General features: G+C 50.4%; 1 protein-coding gene across 1 annotated transcript in view; it reads right to left on the reverse strand.

Annotated features, from left to right (window-relative positions):
• The window catches only part of LOC147525936 (uncharacterized), a 32240-nt gene extending 19392 nt beyond the window's left edge, over positions 1-12848 (reverse strand). Inside the window, exons 1-15 of the mRNA XM_086630755.1 lie at positions 12763-12848; positions 12165-12343; positions 10729-10864; positions 10383-10543; positions 9832-10017; positions 9599-9666; positions 9309-9466; positions 8851-8938; positions 8552-8698; positions 8291-8382; positions 7149-7323; positions 6882-7003; positions 5766-5983; positions 2608-2685; positions 239-379 (exon numbers count right to left, since the gene is read on the reverse strand). Of these exons, the coding sequence (XP_086486881.1) occupies positions 239-379; positions 2608-2685; positions 5766-5983; positions 6882-7003; positions 7149-7323; positions 8291-8382; positions 8552-8698; positions 8851-8938; positions 9309-9466; positions 9599-9666; positions 9832-10017; positions 10383-10543; positions 10729-10864; positions 12165-12343; positions 12763-12848 (2035 nt within the window). The remainder of the gene's footprint in view (positions 1-238; positions 380-2607; positions 2686-5765; positions 5984-6881; positions 7004-7148; positions 7324-8290; positions 8383-8551; positions 8699-8850; positions 8939-9308; positions 9467-9598; positions 9667-9831; positions 10018-10382; positions 10544-10728; positions 10865-12164; positions 12344-12762) is intronic.
• Positions 12849-13917: the final 1069 nt, after the last annotated feature.

Here is a 13917-nt window from a genome sequence, read left to right on the forward strand (position 1 = left end):
ACAAAGGACAGAGAGGGATTTTTGAGTGTCCTGCCTCAGTTTACCTGAAGTGTAACAGACGCGTCTCGGGTCACTTCCAGGATTTTTATTTTCCCTCAGTCCAACAGCGAGCCCAGGATCACCCGTGGAAGGGCTCCCCCCCCGCAGAATTCCCCTCAGGCACTTCAGTGACTTCCCTTCACTTCAGACGGCGCCGCGCGGCTCCTCCCGAGGCGGGAAGCGGCGCGAGCGGAGCGACGCGCCACGAGGCGGCAGCCGCGGCGGGAGGCGCTGAGGGGCACGGGCGTTGCCACGGCAACGGCGCGCGGGGCGGTGTTGGGCGGGAAGCGCACCGCCCCCCGCCCGCCCCAGAGCGCTGAGGTGGCGGCCATGTTCCTTTCTGTGGGGAGCAAAAGACAAGAATCAGAGCATCCCACAGCACAAGCGCAAGGACAGCATTGTTATAGGTTAATTTCAATAGTTTGGCGAGAAAATGTTTCTCAACAGCCAATAACTGTAAAATTAATAGTTAAAATTTATTTAGGGCAAGCAAGCAAACAGCGCTGGGTGCGCCGGGAGTCTCCGCTCCACCAAGACGCCCCCCCGCCGTGGCAGTTTTTCTTGTATTTATACAAACACACTCATAGCCCCCCCCCCAACGTCAGTCTCTCCCAGGAAATCATTTCCATAGTCCCCGCCTCGGGATCCGCCTCAGGCTCCTCCTCGACACGCCTCCTGGTGGTCGTGGGCAAGGGTCTTCAGGATGAAGGCCGGAGGTCTTCCTCACGTGGGCAAGGGTCTTCAGGATGAAGGCCGGAGGTCTTCCTCACGTGGGCAAGGGTCTTCAGGATGAAGGCCGGAGGTCTTCCTCACTGTGCACTTTTCACCTCTTCCCTAAAATCCCTGATTTGGCTGAGCTTGCAGAGCCAAAGTGGTTTGAGGTCCACACCTCAAAGTCCTTGAGTGGGCATCTGATCGCGTTACCTGTCACTATCTGAAGACAAATGTCAGTTTTTATTAGCCCTTATCTTTCCTACACGGGCCAGTTTCTGTGCATCCCTTCCTCCCTGCAGAGGTGTGAGACGTGAGTCCCAGCCTTGCCGGAGTCCGTCTGATCTGTCTTGGCTTTTCTCACCAGCCTCCTCCTGGGCAGCTCGTATCTTACAGCAGGGACCAGCACTTTACAACTTCTAACATTTTACTGCAATAATCCATACAACAGTTAATGTGACAGTTAGTATAAACGATAATTGGTTAGTATTTAATATTTAAACAATAACTAATACATATCTTAGCTAGTTCCTGAGAGATGGTGGTTTCTATTTGATTGGCAAATTCTAATATATTACTTATTACAATCCCCCCTTTTTCTTTTTATCCTTCTTAATTTGCTCATCAAATCAGGACAGAACCTCCATTTCCATTCTGTTATCCACATCCAATTTTGTTTCATCTAAAGGCTCATAATATTTTCTTAGCATCATCAAATTGGCAGCCTCGAGCCTTCTTCTAACTAATCCATTGACTCTATTCAATATGCAAGGTCCAAAAGTCAATATTATCATAAAAATAATTAGAACAAGTAGTCCAAGGCTAGGCGATTTTGATACAAAGCCGTTCTTATTTTGGTCTCTTGTTTAGCAATTAATCCAAGCGCATCCCCAGTTTTGTTTTACACTGCTTGTAATCTTATTATCCTATTCAGCATATATATTGGGGTTCTGTAACCCCAAGATCCATCCTCTCCCCATGTAGCTGATCCATAATAGGAAATAATTCTTTCAGGTGGCCATTCATTATCTTTCCAATTTCCAATTTGTAAATCCCGTCTTTGGCACCTTTCTCTTAACTCAGTAGCTTCTGCATATACCTGCACTCCCAACCACTCTCCCCGACTCATGGGTAACAGAAAGAAACTGGGTCTTATAGTTCCCAATATACAGGATCCTGTCCAATTTTTGGCAAATATGCATAGGCTAGTTTGCCACAAATCCAATAATGTCCTTCAGGGGTTAGCCACCCATTTGGTATGTTTGTCCCATCGGTCCAATTTTTAAATTTCTTATTCATCTTTAGTGGATTTCCCCATTTGTCCCACTTATTTCTTGTTTCATTCTGTAAGTAACCCCCTTCACATTCCAGGTTACCTACTTGCCTTTCATTGTATTTTAGATTTTGCCAACGACTCCTTCCAATTATACTTGTTTGGAGTATCCATCGTTGCTTTCAGTTACTCTTTGTTGTAATATTTTCATTCTTCCATATTCGGGGACCACTTATATTACTTTTCATAGCCTCCCATGGCCACTGATCACTTTGATTTGTTTCACCACAAACATAACAGTTAGTTACATGTAACTACTTAGCAATGTTTTTACCAAGATTCACAAATAAATTCTCAGTCATTGTGGGAATTTCATATTTTATTCTTGTTTCTATTTCATGATCCTCACTTGTTCCAATCAGTTTGCTTTCTTTGGAATTTGCTCTTATTTCCATCCAATATTGATAGGGGAGTTCTTTCGGATCATAACATACAGTTCTGTTTCCTTCTTTGCATAAATCATATTGAGTTAGGTTAGTCTTACCATCATAAATAGTATGATATACCAAGGTTTGGGAGCTTACCCGTCCCCTTGTGGTAGTGACCACACATCGGCTGCAATTGTTTGCTGCAGTCAGTCAAGAAACTCACCCCATACAGGCCTAGAAGAGGTCCGGTAAGGGCCATAGTGGTCGGCGGTCACAGCCCGAAGGGGTTGCAGCCCTTGGCAGACCTTCTAAGCCGCACCACTGGTTCCCTATCCAGTCTTGCCCTCTTCCTTAAATTCGAAGGGGTGGTCCTTTTTAGCACCTGCAGGGTTACAAGGTTCGCTCTTTTTAATTGGTATATTATACTCAGTTTTTGTCGTCCTACTCTCTATTTATATCAAGGGAGTGGTAGCTCCACAGTGAATGCTCCGAAAAATTTGAATAATTATGTAAACATTAAACACGCAGAACACTTAACACTAACAAACAAGCAACATTATTTAAACAATCAACAGGCACAAGTGCCAACTTCTCTCCAGAGGCTTATAGAAATATTACCTCCTGCTAAGCTTTATTGGAGTTACTGCTATGAAATTCCCACAGTAACTTAGCGCATATATGTATATATATATTTTATTTTTTATATTTTTTTTTTCCAGTGGAGTCCCTTTTAAGTTCGTCTGAAGGTAAGCTTAGTTTCTCTTGGTTCAGATGTTATTTTCCACTTCTTCACTGGACCTTTCACTCGCAACGTGTGTGTCCATCCTTTTTCAGCAGTTCTTGCAGCTATCTCTGTAGTTAACAAAACAAGAAAAGGTCCTTCCCCGAGGGGAGATAAGGTTTCTTCCTTCCATGTTTTTATCAAAACTTTATCTCCTGGTTTTATTTGGTGAATTGCAAACCCTAAAGGTGTTTGAGCTATCATTCCAATTTCTCTGAGCTCTTTCAATCTTTTTCCAATAGTGATTATATATTTTTGGATATTATCATCTTCAATTACATTATTTCCCAAGGGCACTCCTCGGGAATAAGGCATACTGTATAACATTTCATATGGTGATAATCCAGTCTCACTGTGTGGTTTTGTTCTTATATTTAAAAGTGCCAAAGGTAAGCACTTTGTCCAAGGCGTTTGAGTTTCAATCATTAATTTAGCCAATTGTTGTTTTATTGTTTGATTCATTCTTTCCACCTTTCCTGAACTTTGTGGATGCCACGGAGTGTGGTACTCCCATTGGATACCTAACAATTGGCATAACAGTTTTGTTGTTTCAGAAGCGAAGTGTGTGCCCTGATCAGAATCGATGCACTGGATTATCCCATATCGAGGTATCAAGTGCTCTAACAAAATTTTTACCACCATCTGTGCTGTAGCTCGTGCTACAGGGTGAGCTTCTACCCACCGTGTTAAATGATTTGCTATTACTAACAAATATTTTGTTCTTCCCACCTTGGGCAATTCAGTGAGATCAATCTGCATTCTCTCGAAAGGTCTGTAGCTGTTTTTCTTTTTCCCGAAGCCACTTGCCGAAACACTTTCTTATTTATCTTTTTGCACGTTACGCAGCTTTGTGCGATTTGCTTCGTTATTCCGTAAATCCCGCTGCAGCCGAACTGCTCAGGGCAGCGATCGCTCAACGCCTTCGCTCCCCGACGTGTCTCACAGCTCCGGGCTCGGCGGCCCCCGGCGCCGGCCGGGCCGAGCCGAACGGGCCCGGACCCGCTCCGCCCGCGCACGGGGAGGCGCGGCCGCCACAAAGCCGCCCCCGTCCCGTCCCCGTCCCGTCCCGCCGCCGGCGGCAATGGGGGCCCGGGGCGGGCCGAGCGCGGCCGCGCCAGGCAGGGCCAGCCCCGCCGAGGGGCCGCGGCCGCCGGCAGCCCGGCCCGGGGGGGCCGTGCGCCGCGCCGGGCCCCGCCGCCGCCTCCGCGAGCAGCCGCGGGCAGCCGGGCTCCCGCTCCAAGGGAAAATGGTTCCTGGGTCTGGCATCCCGAGAGCAGCCCCAAAGGCATCTCTCACATTTATTGCGCTACACCAAGTGTGTTTGGGGGGGGTATGACTCGGTAAAGCATAAGAATCTGTTACCACAGGGAATCGCTGATTTACAGCTCTCAGGTCTTGCACCATTCTGTATGACCCAGCCGGTTTCTTTACGGGGAGGTTGGGTTTGTTATGAGGTGACACACAAGGCTCTAACAGCCCCTGTTCCAACAGTCTGTCTGTTACAGGCTGTAATCCTTGTCGTCCTTCTAACAGGACAGGGTATTGTTTTACCCTTATCGGCTCTTCGGGATTTTTAGTAGTTATTCCAATTGGTGATATATCCAATTTTCCCACTGAGTCGGGGCTATACCATACTTGGGGGTTAATCCGTTCTTCATCATCTGCCGTTAGAGCATATATTTTCACTTTTAATTCTTTATCTTGCACTCTTAGTTCAATTCCTAAGTCTACCATTAAGTCCCTTCCCAATAAATTATATTCTGCCTCTGGGACTAGTAGGAATGATCCCAGTCCGTATTTAGAGGGAGTTTCTATGGGTACGTCTTTGATAACGGGAACTGTAAAAGGCTCCCCTTTAGCTCCAATAACTGATACTTTTTCCGAGGAAGTTTTACACCCCCAGGGTACTGTTTGGGCAGTAGATCTTTCTGCCCCAGAGTCCACTAAGAACTCCACCTCTTGTTGCTGGTCCAATTTGCTGGTTTCTATTTGGTTTCTATTTGATTGGCAAATTCTAATATATTACTTATTACAAGCATCACAAGTCAGACACAAACCCTACTCAGGGTCAACTTCTTCAAAGTTGAAGCAGACCTGACGGGCTCAGGTCAACTTCTTCAAAACTCAAAACAAGTATCAGTAACAAATGAGCACATACCCAGTATTTGTGCAAGCACCTTGCATGAACATCTGGCAGGAGTTCAGACAAAGTGGATTTCCAGAGCTCACGCGAAATCTAATTCTCAAGAAAAACCAAACCCACAAATGAAAAGAGGACAATTGTGTTCCTTGACAGGTGAATGTCTACCCCGGCAAGTAAGACGGGACTCAGCCATCCCCGGCAGCGCATCAAAACGATTCGTTCTCCCACCAAAATGCACTTCTACATTGCTCAAAGATTCATTTGCTGCTCCAAGAGACCGCTCAGCTCAGCTGTCCTGGTGTTTGCTCCCTGTGCCATCGTTAATCCAGGAGAGCATCCCGCCACACAGACTGACATTGTCCTAGTAGATGGTGAGGAAGTCAAGCTTGCTGTGCATGTGCACGGGGTAGGTCTCTCGCAGGTGTATCAGCTTCATTACAGCCTCATAGATGAAGATGGCGCAGATGAGGGAGGCGAAGGCTTCTTCGGTGAAGCGGGTGACGTAGCGCACCAAGCATATGGCGTCGGTGGCCACCAACACTATGCAGAAGAAGGCAGTCCAGAGCCCGATGCACGCCCGCAGAGAGAGATAGGAGAGCGTGTAGTCCCTGGGAAACCAAAATCAAACAAAGGTGGAAAGGCCAGCAAGAGGCTCCCAGCCAGCCATGCCTTCCTTCGAGGAAAATGAGGAGCAATTTAGGAGCATGTCAGGGCTGCAGATGGTGGATGCAGTGTCCCTGTATTGCTACAGACAGCCCCAGGGCTGCAGGACAGGGTGTGGACCTGCAGCAGGAGAGGCCAAGTACTTAATTATCATTATTTAGCAATTACCTGGTGTTCACACCTCGGAAGCTAATTGAGGTCAGGTCCCTGCTGTGGAAGGTGGTTGCCCTGACACTGAAACTGGCTGCTTTGGCACCCAGTCACCTGCTACCAGCCAGCTGGGGCTTAATAATGAATTTAAATTGCAGGGAGGGTGGTTCCTCTCACATCTAAGCCATCACCACAAAAGGAGTGTCATGGAAATTATCCATTTCACATGAAAAGCTGCTACTTTTTTCAAGAAAATCATCAAAACTCAAAAAGATTTCAGCAGAAAACTATTTGGATCTTTAGGCAAAACAGATTTCCACTTCCAGCAAAAATCAGGCTAAAAAGTGCCTGGTTTTGCACTCAGAGGGAACCAAATCTTCCCTCCTTCCCAAACCAGAGAGATCTGTCACATCTTCCTTCTGCAGCCCATCTTGGGCATCCAAATCCTCCAGGTTTCTCCTTCTGCTGCTGCTTCACTTTAACCCTAAAAACCCCAAACGACCCCATCCATCCTTTCGAGACCGCTCTGCTCTTGCACCATCGCCCACGAAAGCAGCAGCGCGCCACGTCTGGGACACACAAGACAGATGAAATCTACGGCACCACTGACAAAAACAGAGGAAAAACATCTTTTCTCCAGCACGGCGCCTTCTGAAGGCGCTCGCAGCACTCGGCCGCGGCAGCCAGCCTTACTTGCAGAATTTGTAGAGGATCTTCTCAAACACAAGGACGGGTCCTGTGCTGCCGAGGATGGTCAGAGGTTGGCCAGCAAAGAGGGAATACACCACGCCAGTCATGGATGCGCCCAGCAGTGACTCCATGGCACCGTGTCCAGCGAAGAGAGGCAGCAGTGAGGAAAGAAATCAGTAAGGGGGGAAAAACAAAGCAAATTCACTGCAGCAAAGACTTTGGCGTGAGGTTCAGCCTCCCCCATGCCACCCCAGAGAGAGGGGTGCTCACTATGTGGCCGTCGGTCGCCTCCCCCAGCAGCCCCCCGAAGGTGATGACGGGGGACATGCAGGCACAGTAGAGGAAGAGGAAGGACGCCAGACACTGCAGGCTCAGTCCATCCCGAAAGTCGCTCTGGAACCACGGGGCTTTTCGCTTCACGTCCTGGATCAAACCTCCAAAGAGCCTACAGGAAGGAAAAAAACCACTGTTCTCCTGGAAGATCACAATGAGCTCTCTGTGCTGCTAAAGGAGAATCACAGGCACAGAAGAGCTTTCGTTGCTCAGAAGAAGCTGTCTCCTTCTCCCGTTTTATGCCCAGCAGAAACTGAGGCACAAAAGCAAAACCCTCCAAACAAAAAGAAGAAGCACCTAAGCTGAGAGCCTCTCCCTCTTATCACAACAGCCCCAGCTTTGAGAAGCAGCAGAGCTCTGCCTGGACAAAGCTGGTCATGTGGAGCCCCTTCACTGAGCCATGTTACCCAACAATAAAGGGGTTAAAGTTTTGTGTAGCAGTTTCATGAAGGTTCAGTGGCAGTAGGTGATTTACACACACCTAAAGAAACTAACAAGACGTCCATCCTTGAAGCTGCCAGCAGTGATTAAAACAGAGACTCTTTATCAAGAACTGTCTGCCCTTGGAGGGAACATCCCAGAAACTGCAGAAACTGCATAAACTTTGTTCTCATGTTTTTCTAAACTGTGAACATGCAGTGACTTGGGGGAAAAGGTAATTCCGGCAGGGGGAGATCGCGACCACCGACTCACGGACCACCTGCCCTAATTACACCCCAGACCCAAAAGAAAGGGGCGGAGGAGGAAAACTGAGCATGCGAAGTAATTTACATGAAAAGCGAGAGAAAATTAACCAATTGTTTAAGAATATGTAAATATGTTATGAATTATGCATGATTATAGTGTATAACTAATTTTCTGTCCAGAAGCCGGTGTGCACGCTAGGAGGAGAAATCCCCCGTGCACCCAGCGCTGCAATAAAGAATACCTGCTTTCTAAAACTTTAAAACAAGTCTTGGAAAGTTCAGTTTCCTTTTCAGGTATCAGCCAGGTCACCCTAGAAACCTGCCACAAGGGAAGGGGCATGCTCAGATTTCAGAGGAAACAGAAAAAAAAACCCAAACTATTACAGCTCACACCTTCCCGTCCGCTGCAGCTCAGGACCGCTGTGTTTCTCCGGCTCGCTGTGAGAAGCGCTGTCATCGACAGCTCCTGGCATCTTCCTTTTTTCCTGTTCAAATGGAAAGAAGATCAAAGGTGTTTGTAGCCACTGGCTTCCTTTGCTTCTGGTCTGGGTGCGTGACTGTGCCCAGCTGGGACCCTGGGACCCTGAACAGCATCCCCGGCCGTGCTGCCGTCCCGCCCGTCCCCCTCGTGCCTCCCTCTGCCGCAGCACCCACCTGCGAGGGGACATTTTCTGGGGGCTCGATTCGGATCGATGGATCCCACTCTCCCGGCGGCAACACCGTGACTTGATCCAGGAACTCATCGAGGCCGGCAATGAGGTCAGCCCGGTCCTTGGCTTTGTAGGCAACGTCATGGAAAACCTGCCAGTAGGAGACAACCTGGTGAGAGGACAACTCACCTCGGATGTCCCAACCAGGGCAAAAAGCTCTCGGCTACTACTCTTCCTCACTACCACAGAGCCAGGGAGAGGAGAAGAAAGCCAAAAAAGGCCCGGAGATGGCTCTTATCTCACCTCATCCGTCATCAGAGTAGCCATGGACCTGCCAATCTCATGGTATTCATGACCTTTTCCTTGTGGTCCAAGCAGAACAAACAGGAACCTGGGCAAGAAAAACAAAATGAGGCAGAAGAACGTGCACTCGCTGAAAGGGCACCCAAAGAAATCCCGGCGAGCTGCCAACCAAGAGCGCGGCTTGAGAGGGGACACAGAGGCTCAACGACTGCGCGATGAATTTGAAATTCATCCAAACCAATCACAAATTTAGGTTTTGGGCCAACTTTTGTTCAAATTGGTCAATGGATTGAAAAGCCACAGCAGGGAAGAGAGAAATGAAGGCGAGGAGATGTGAGCAGGAGAAACGTGCTTGCTCCCACTGGCCTGGTTCTCTTGGGATGCCAAAGTGATGCAGGACATTTGATGTGGTTTTATTGGTTTTTTAAACAATAAAACTTTGTGCTTCTCATTCAGACCTGGTTGGGATGGGAACTTCCGTCATGCCCGAGAGGAGGACAGCCGGGGTCAGGCGGACAAATGCCACGATGGGCTGGCAGAGGAAATCCAGCTCTCCTACGAGCACGTTGGATGCTTCAGCTCCAGCGGGAATTTTCTTCAGGAAGTGCAGCTCCGCCTGGGCACAACAAGTGATTTTCAGGCGATTACCCCAAAAGCAAAGCCCACAGCGCTCTGCAGCACGCTCTGCAGCCGAGTCTGCAGGAGCAAATCTGGCCCTAAAGGCATAAGAAAGCGACGAGGGTCTCACCTTGCTTAAATCCACAGTGCTGGTCTCGTGGTTCACCTCAGTTTGAGCCTCCGAAGTGAGTGTTTGAGCTGGCAGAAAACAAACACACTCAGGAAGACGGTCAAGGAGCAATTGGGACACTTCTCCTTTGGCAGGACAAGCCTAACAGGGCCAAAACCCTGCAGGAACCTTCACCTGGTGCCAGTCCCTGGCAGAAACCCTCACTGGTGCCAGTCCCTGGCAGAAACCCTCACCTGGCTTGTTGGCAACGTGCAGGCCTGACTCCCTCTTGCTCACATCAGCTAACGAGAAGACAATGTCGAGAAGGTTGTTGCTTTTCTCCTTCTGATGGTGATGCTTCTTCAAAAGAACTTCTCGAACTTTTGCCCGCACACACTCATCAAACGCCGTGGACTGTTCTTCCTGGCCCAGGATCGTATCTGGGGATGGCAAAGGGAAATGAAGCTGACAGAGCAGAAGACACCTCAAGTTCCAACCCCTAAATCCCCTGGGTAGGCTGTGCCACGCAGGACACCCTAACACAAGCTCAGCCTTGCTTCACATGACATTTTCATTCAGTTCAGCCTTTGCAGCCAAAGCAAGAATTTTCTTTTGCTAAAAAACATCATCAAAGGTGATCATCAAGGGTTTTTTGATAAAAAACATCATCAACATTCATCACTTAAAACCAGCGAGCGACTTCAGAAGAAGGACCTGCCATCGGGGCAGGGTTTGATTCAGGAGAGAAGGGCACCAGGGCGAGCCCAACTCGGCCGTTCCCAGAGGGACGCGGTGCCCACAGTACCTGCAATCTCTTCAATGCTGTTGGCACAAACGTCCAGCAGCACCATCCCGTTGATGATGAAGCTCCTCAGCTCCAAGAGGCTGTGCAAGGACAGCGTGGCCACGTAGGGCTTGCTCCAGCGCTCGCCACCATCTTCCACGTCCTCCTCAAACTTCAGCCACCTGCGGAGATGGAGTGCGATCAGCGCCATTGCAGGAAAACAGCCGCAGCTCTGCAGCCCCTCTGACGGAGCTGCACGGTGGCAGGAGGAGAAGGCTCCTCGCATCAGCAGCTGCAAGAGCTTCGTGTCCCCCGTGCTGCCAGCGCATCGACTGCTCTCCCACCGCACCCGGCAGCACAGACTTACCTTGCTGTTTCCTTCCACTCGGCACCTTCGCCCTCTTTCACGCAGATCTCATCCAGCTCGGTGAACAAGTCGTGAGGAACGTGCTGCTCATCCTCCACACTGCTGATGATGGACTGCACCCGCTGGGATGGGCTGTCTGGGGGCAGAAGGCAAAGCGTTCCTCAGGGGTCAGTATTGGAGCCGGTGTTGTCTGACACCTTTGTCAGCAACATGGACAGTGGATCGAGAGCACCCTCAGCAAGTTTGCTGATGACACCAACTGTGTGGTGTGGTGGATATGCTGGAGGGAAGGGATGCCATCCAGAGGGACCGGGACAGGCTGGAGAGGTGGGCCTGTGCAAAACTCATGAAGCTCAACAAGGCCAAGTGCAAGGTCCTGCACGTGGGTCAGGGCCATCCCAAGCACAAGCACAGGCTGGGCAGAGAATGGCTGGAGAGCAGCACGGAGGAGAAGGACTTGGGGGTGGTGGGTGAGGAGAAGCTCAGCATGAGCTGGCACCATGCGCTGGCAGCCCAGAGCCACCCGTGTCCTGGGCTGCACCCAGAGCAGCGTGGGCAGCAGGGCGAGGGGGGGGATTCTGCCCCTCTGCTCTGCTCTCCCGAGACCCCCCTGCAGTGCTGCCTTCAGCTCTGGGGGCCCCAACAGCAGAAGGACATGGAGCTGCTGGAGCGGGGCCAGAGGAGGCCACGAAGATGATCCGAGGGCTGGAGCACCTCTGTATGGAGACAGACTGGGAGAGTTGGGGCTGTTCAGCCTGGAGAAGAGAAGGCTCCGGGGAGACCTTCCAGCACCTCCCAGTGCCTAAAGGGGCTACAGGAAAGCTGGAGAGGGGCTTTGGACGGGCATGGAGTGACAGGACACGGGTCAATGGCTTTAAACTGGAAGAGGGGAGATTTCAATTAGGTAGGTAGGATTTTTACAAGTGAGGGTAGGGAAACACTGGCACAGGTTACCCAGAGAAGTTGTGGATTCCCCATCCCTGGAAGTGTTCAAGGCCAGGTTGGATGGGGCTTTGAGCAACCTGGTCTTGGGGAAGGTGTCCCTGCCCATGGCAGGGGGGTTGGAAACAGATGATCTTTAAGGTCCCTTCCAACTCAGACCTTTCTATGATTCTCCCCTGGGTCTGTCCAGACTTGCACAGAGCCATGGAAAAGGAGAAGCATCTCTTCCAGCTCTGCATAAGGATGGGCTGCCTTCCTTCCCCATATTTCCATTTTTAAAGGCAGGATCCTTCTAAGAAAGATAAGCCTAAATCCCTTATGCATCTAAATGCCATAAAAAAAAAAAAAAAGGAGAAAAGATTGGAAAAAGAGAGTCTTGCTAAATAATACCACTTTTCCTGGGAAGAACAGCAAGCCACGTAAACTAGACACGTGGACCTGCTTGCAGAAGACCCCAGTGCCCACGTAGCCCCACAGAGTTGAGCAAACGCCACGGCAGGAATTACAGTGGTAGCCCCGCTCCGTCGGGGCAGAGTCCTTCTCCCGTTCCCGTTTCCAGTGCTTCTGGCTGTGGGGTCGGTGGTGCCGGTGGCTTTGCCTCACCAGTGGCAAAGGCATACCCACGGGCAGGGCCCGCTGGCCTGTGAAAAAGCGGATTCGCTCACTTTCAGCACTGCAGCAATGTTTGACGCAGCTGGTACCTCGCGAAGCCACGCTTAAATCCCGGGAGGAAAAAACAGCTTCTCTTAACACTGTTTGCACGGAATCTCCTTTTTTCCCAGCCTGTTTTACTCAAACTTTGCAACAACAAAGGACAGAGAGGGATTTTTGAGTGTCCTGCCTCAGTTTACCTGAAGTGTAACAGACGCGTCTCGGGTCACTTCCAGGATTTTTATTTTCCCTCAGTCCAACAGCGAGCCCAGGATCACCCGTGGAAGGGCTCCCCCCCCGCAGAATTCCCCTCAGGCACTTCAGTGACTTCCCTTCACTTCAGACGGCGCCGCGCGGCTCCTCCCGAGGCGGGAAGCGGCGCGAGCGGAGCGACGCGCCACGAGGCGGCAGCCGCGGCGGGAGGCGCTGAGGGGCACGGGCGTTGCCACGGCAACGGCGCGCGGGGCGGTGTTGGGCGGGAAGCGCGCCGCCCCCCGCCCGCCCCAGAGCGCTGAGGTGGCGGCCATGTTCCTTTCTGTGGGGAGCAAAAGACAAGAATCAGAGCATCCCACAGCACAAGCGCAAGGACAGCATCACAAGTCAGACACAAACCCTACTCAGGGTCAACTTCTTCAAAGTTGAAGCAGACCTGACCTGAGCTCAGGTCAACTTCTTCAAAACTTGAAACAAGTATCAGTAACAAATCAGCATGTATCCAGTCTTCGTGCAAGCACCTTGCATGAACATCTGGCAGGAGATCAGACAAAGTGGATTTCCAGAGCTCACGCGAAATCTAATTCTCAAGAAAAACCAAACCCACAAATGAAAAGAGGACAATTGTGTTCCTTGATAGGTGAATGTCTACCCCGGCAAGTAAGACGGGACTCAGCCATCCCCGGCAGCGCATCAAAACGATTCGTTCTCCCACCAAAGTGCACTTCTACATTGCTCAAAGATTCATTTGCTGCTCCAAGAGATCGCTCAGCTCAGCTGTCCTGGTGTTTGCTCCCTGTGCCATCGTTAATCCAGGAGAGCATCCCGCCACACAGACTGACATTGTCCTAGTAGATGGTGAGGAAGTCAAGCTTGCTGTGCATGTGCACGGGGTAGATCTCTCGCAGGTGTATCAGCTTCATTACAGCCTCATAGATGAAGATGATGCAGATGAGGGAGGCGAAGGCTTCTTCGGTGAAGCGGATGACGTAGCGCACCAAGCAGCTGGCATCGGTGGCCACCAACACTATGCAGAAGAAGGCAGTCCAGAGCCCGATGCACGCCCGCAGAGAGAGATAGGAGAGCGTGTAGTCCCTGGGAAACCAAAATCAAACAAAGGTGGAAAGGCCAGCAAGAGGCTCCCAGCCAGCCATGCCTTCCTTCGAGGAAAACGAGGAGCAATTTAGGAGCATGTCAGGGCTGCAGATGGTGGATGCAGTTTCCCTGTGTTACTACAGTCAGCCCCAGGGCTGCAGGACAGGGTGTGGACCTGCAGCAAGAGAGGCCAAGTACTTAATTATCATTATTTAGCAATTACCTGGTACTCACACCTCAGAAGCTAATTGAGGTCAGGTCCCTGCTGTGGCAGGTGGTTGCCCTGAC

This window comes from Tauraco erythrolophus, unplaced genomic scaffold, assembly GCF_009769465.1.
Source record: "Tauraco erythrolophus isolate bTauEry1 unplaced genomic scaffold, bTauEry1.pri scaffold_48_arrow_ctg1, whole genome shotgun sequence".
NCBI classification, from domain to species: domain Eukaryota; kingdom Metazoa; phylum Chordata; class Aves; order Musophagiformes; family Musophagidae; genus Tauraco; species Tauraco erythrolophus.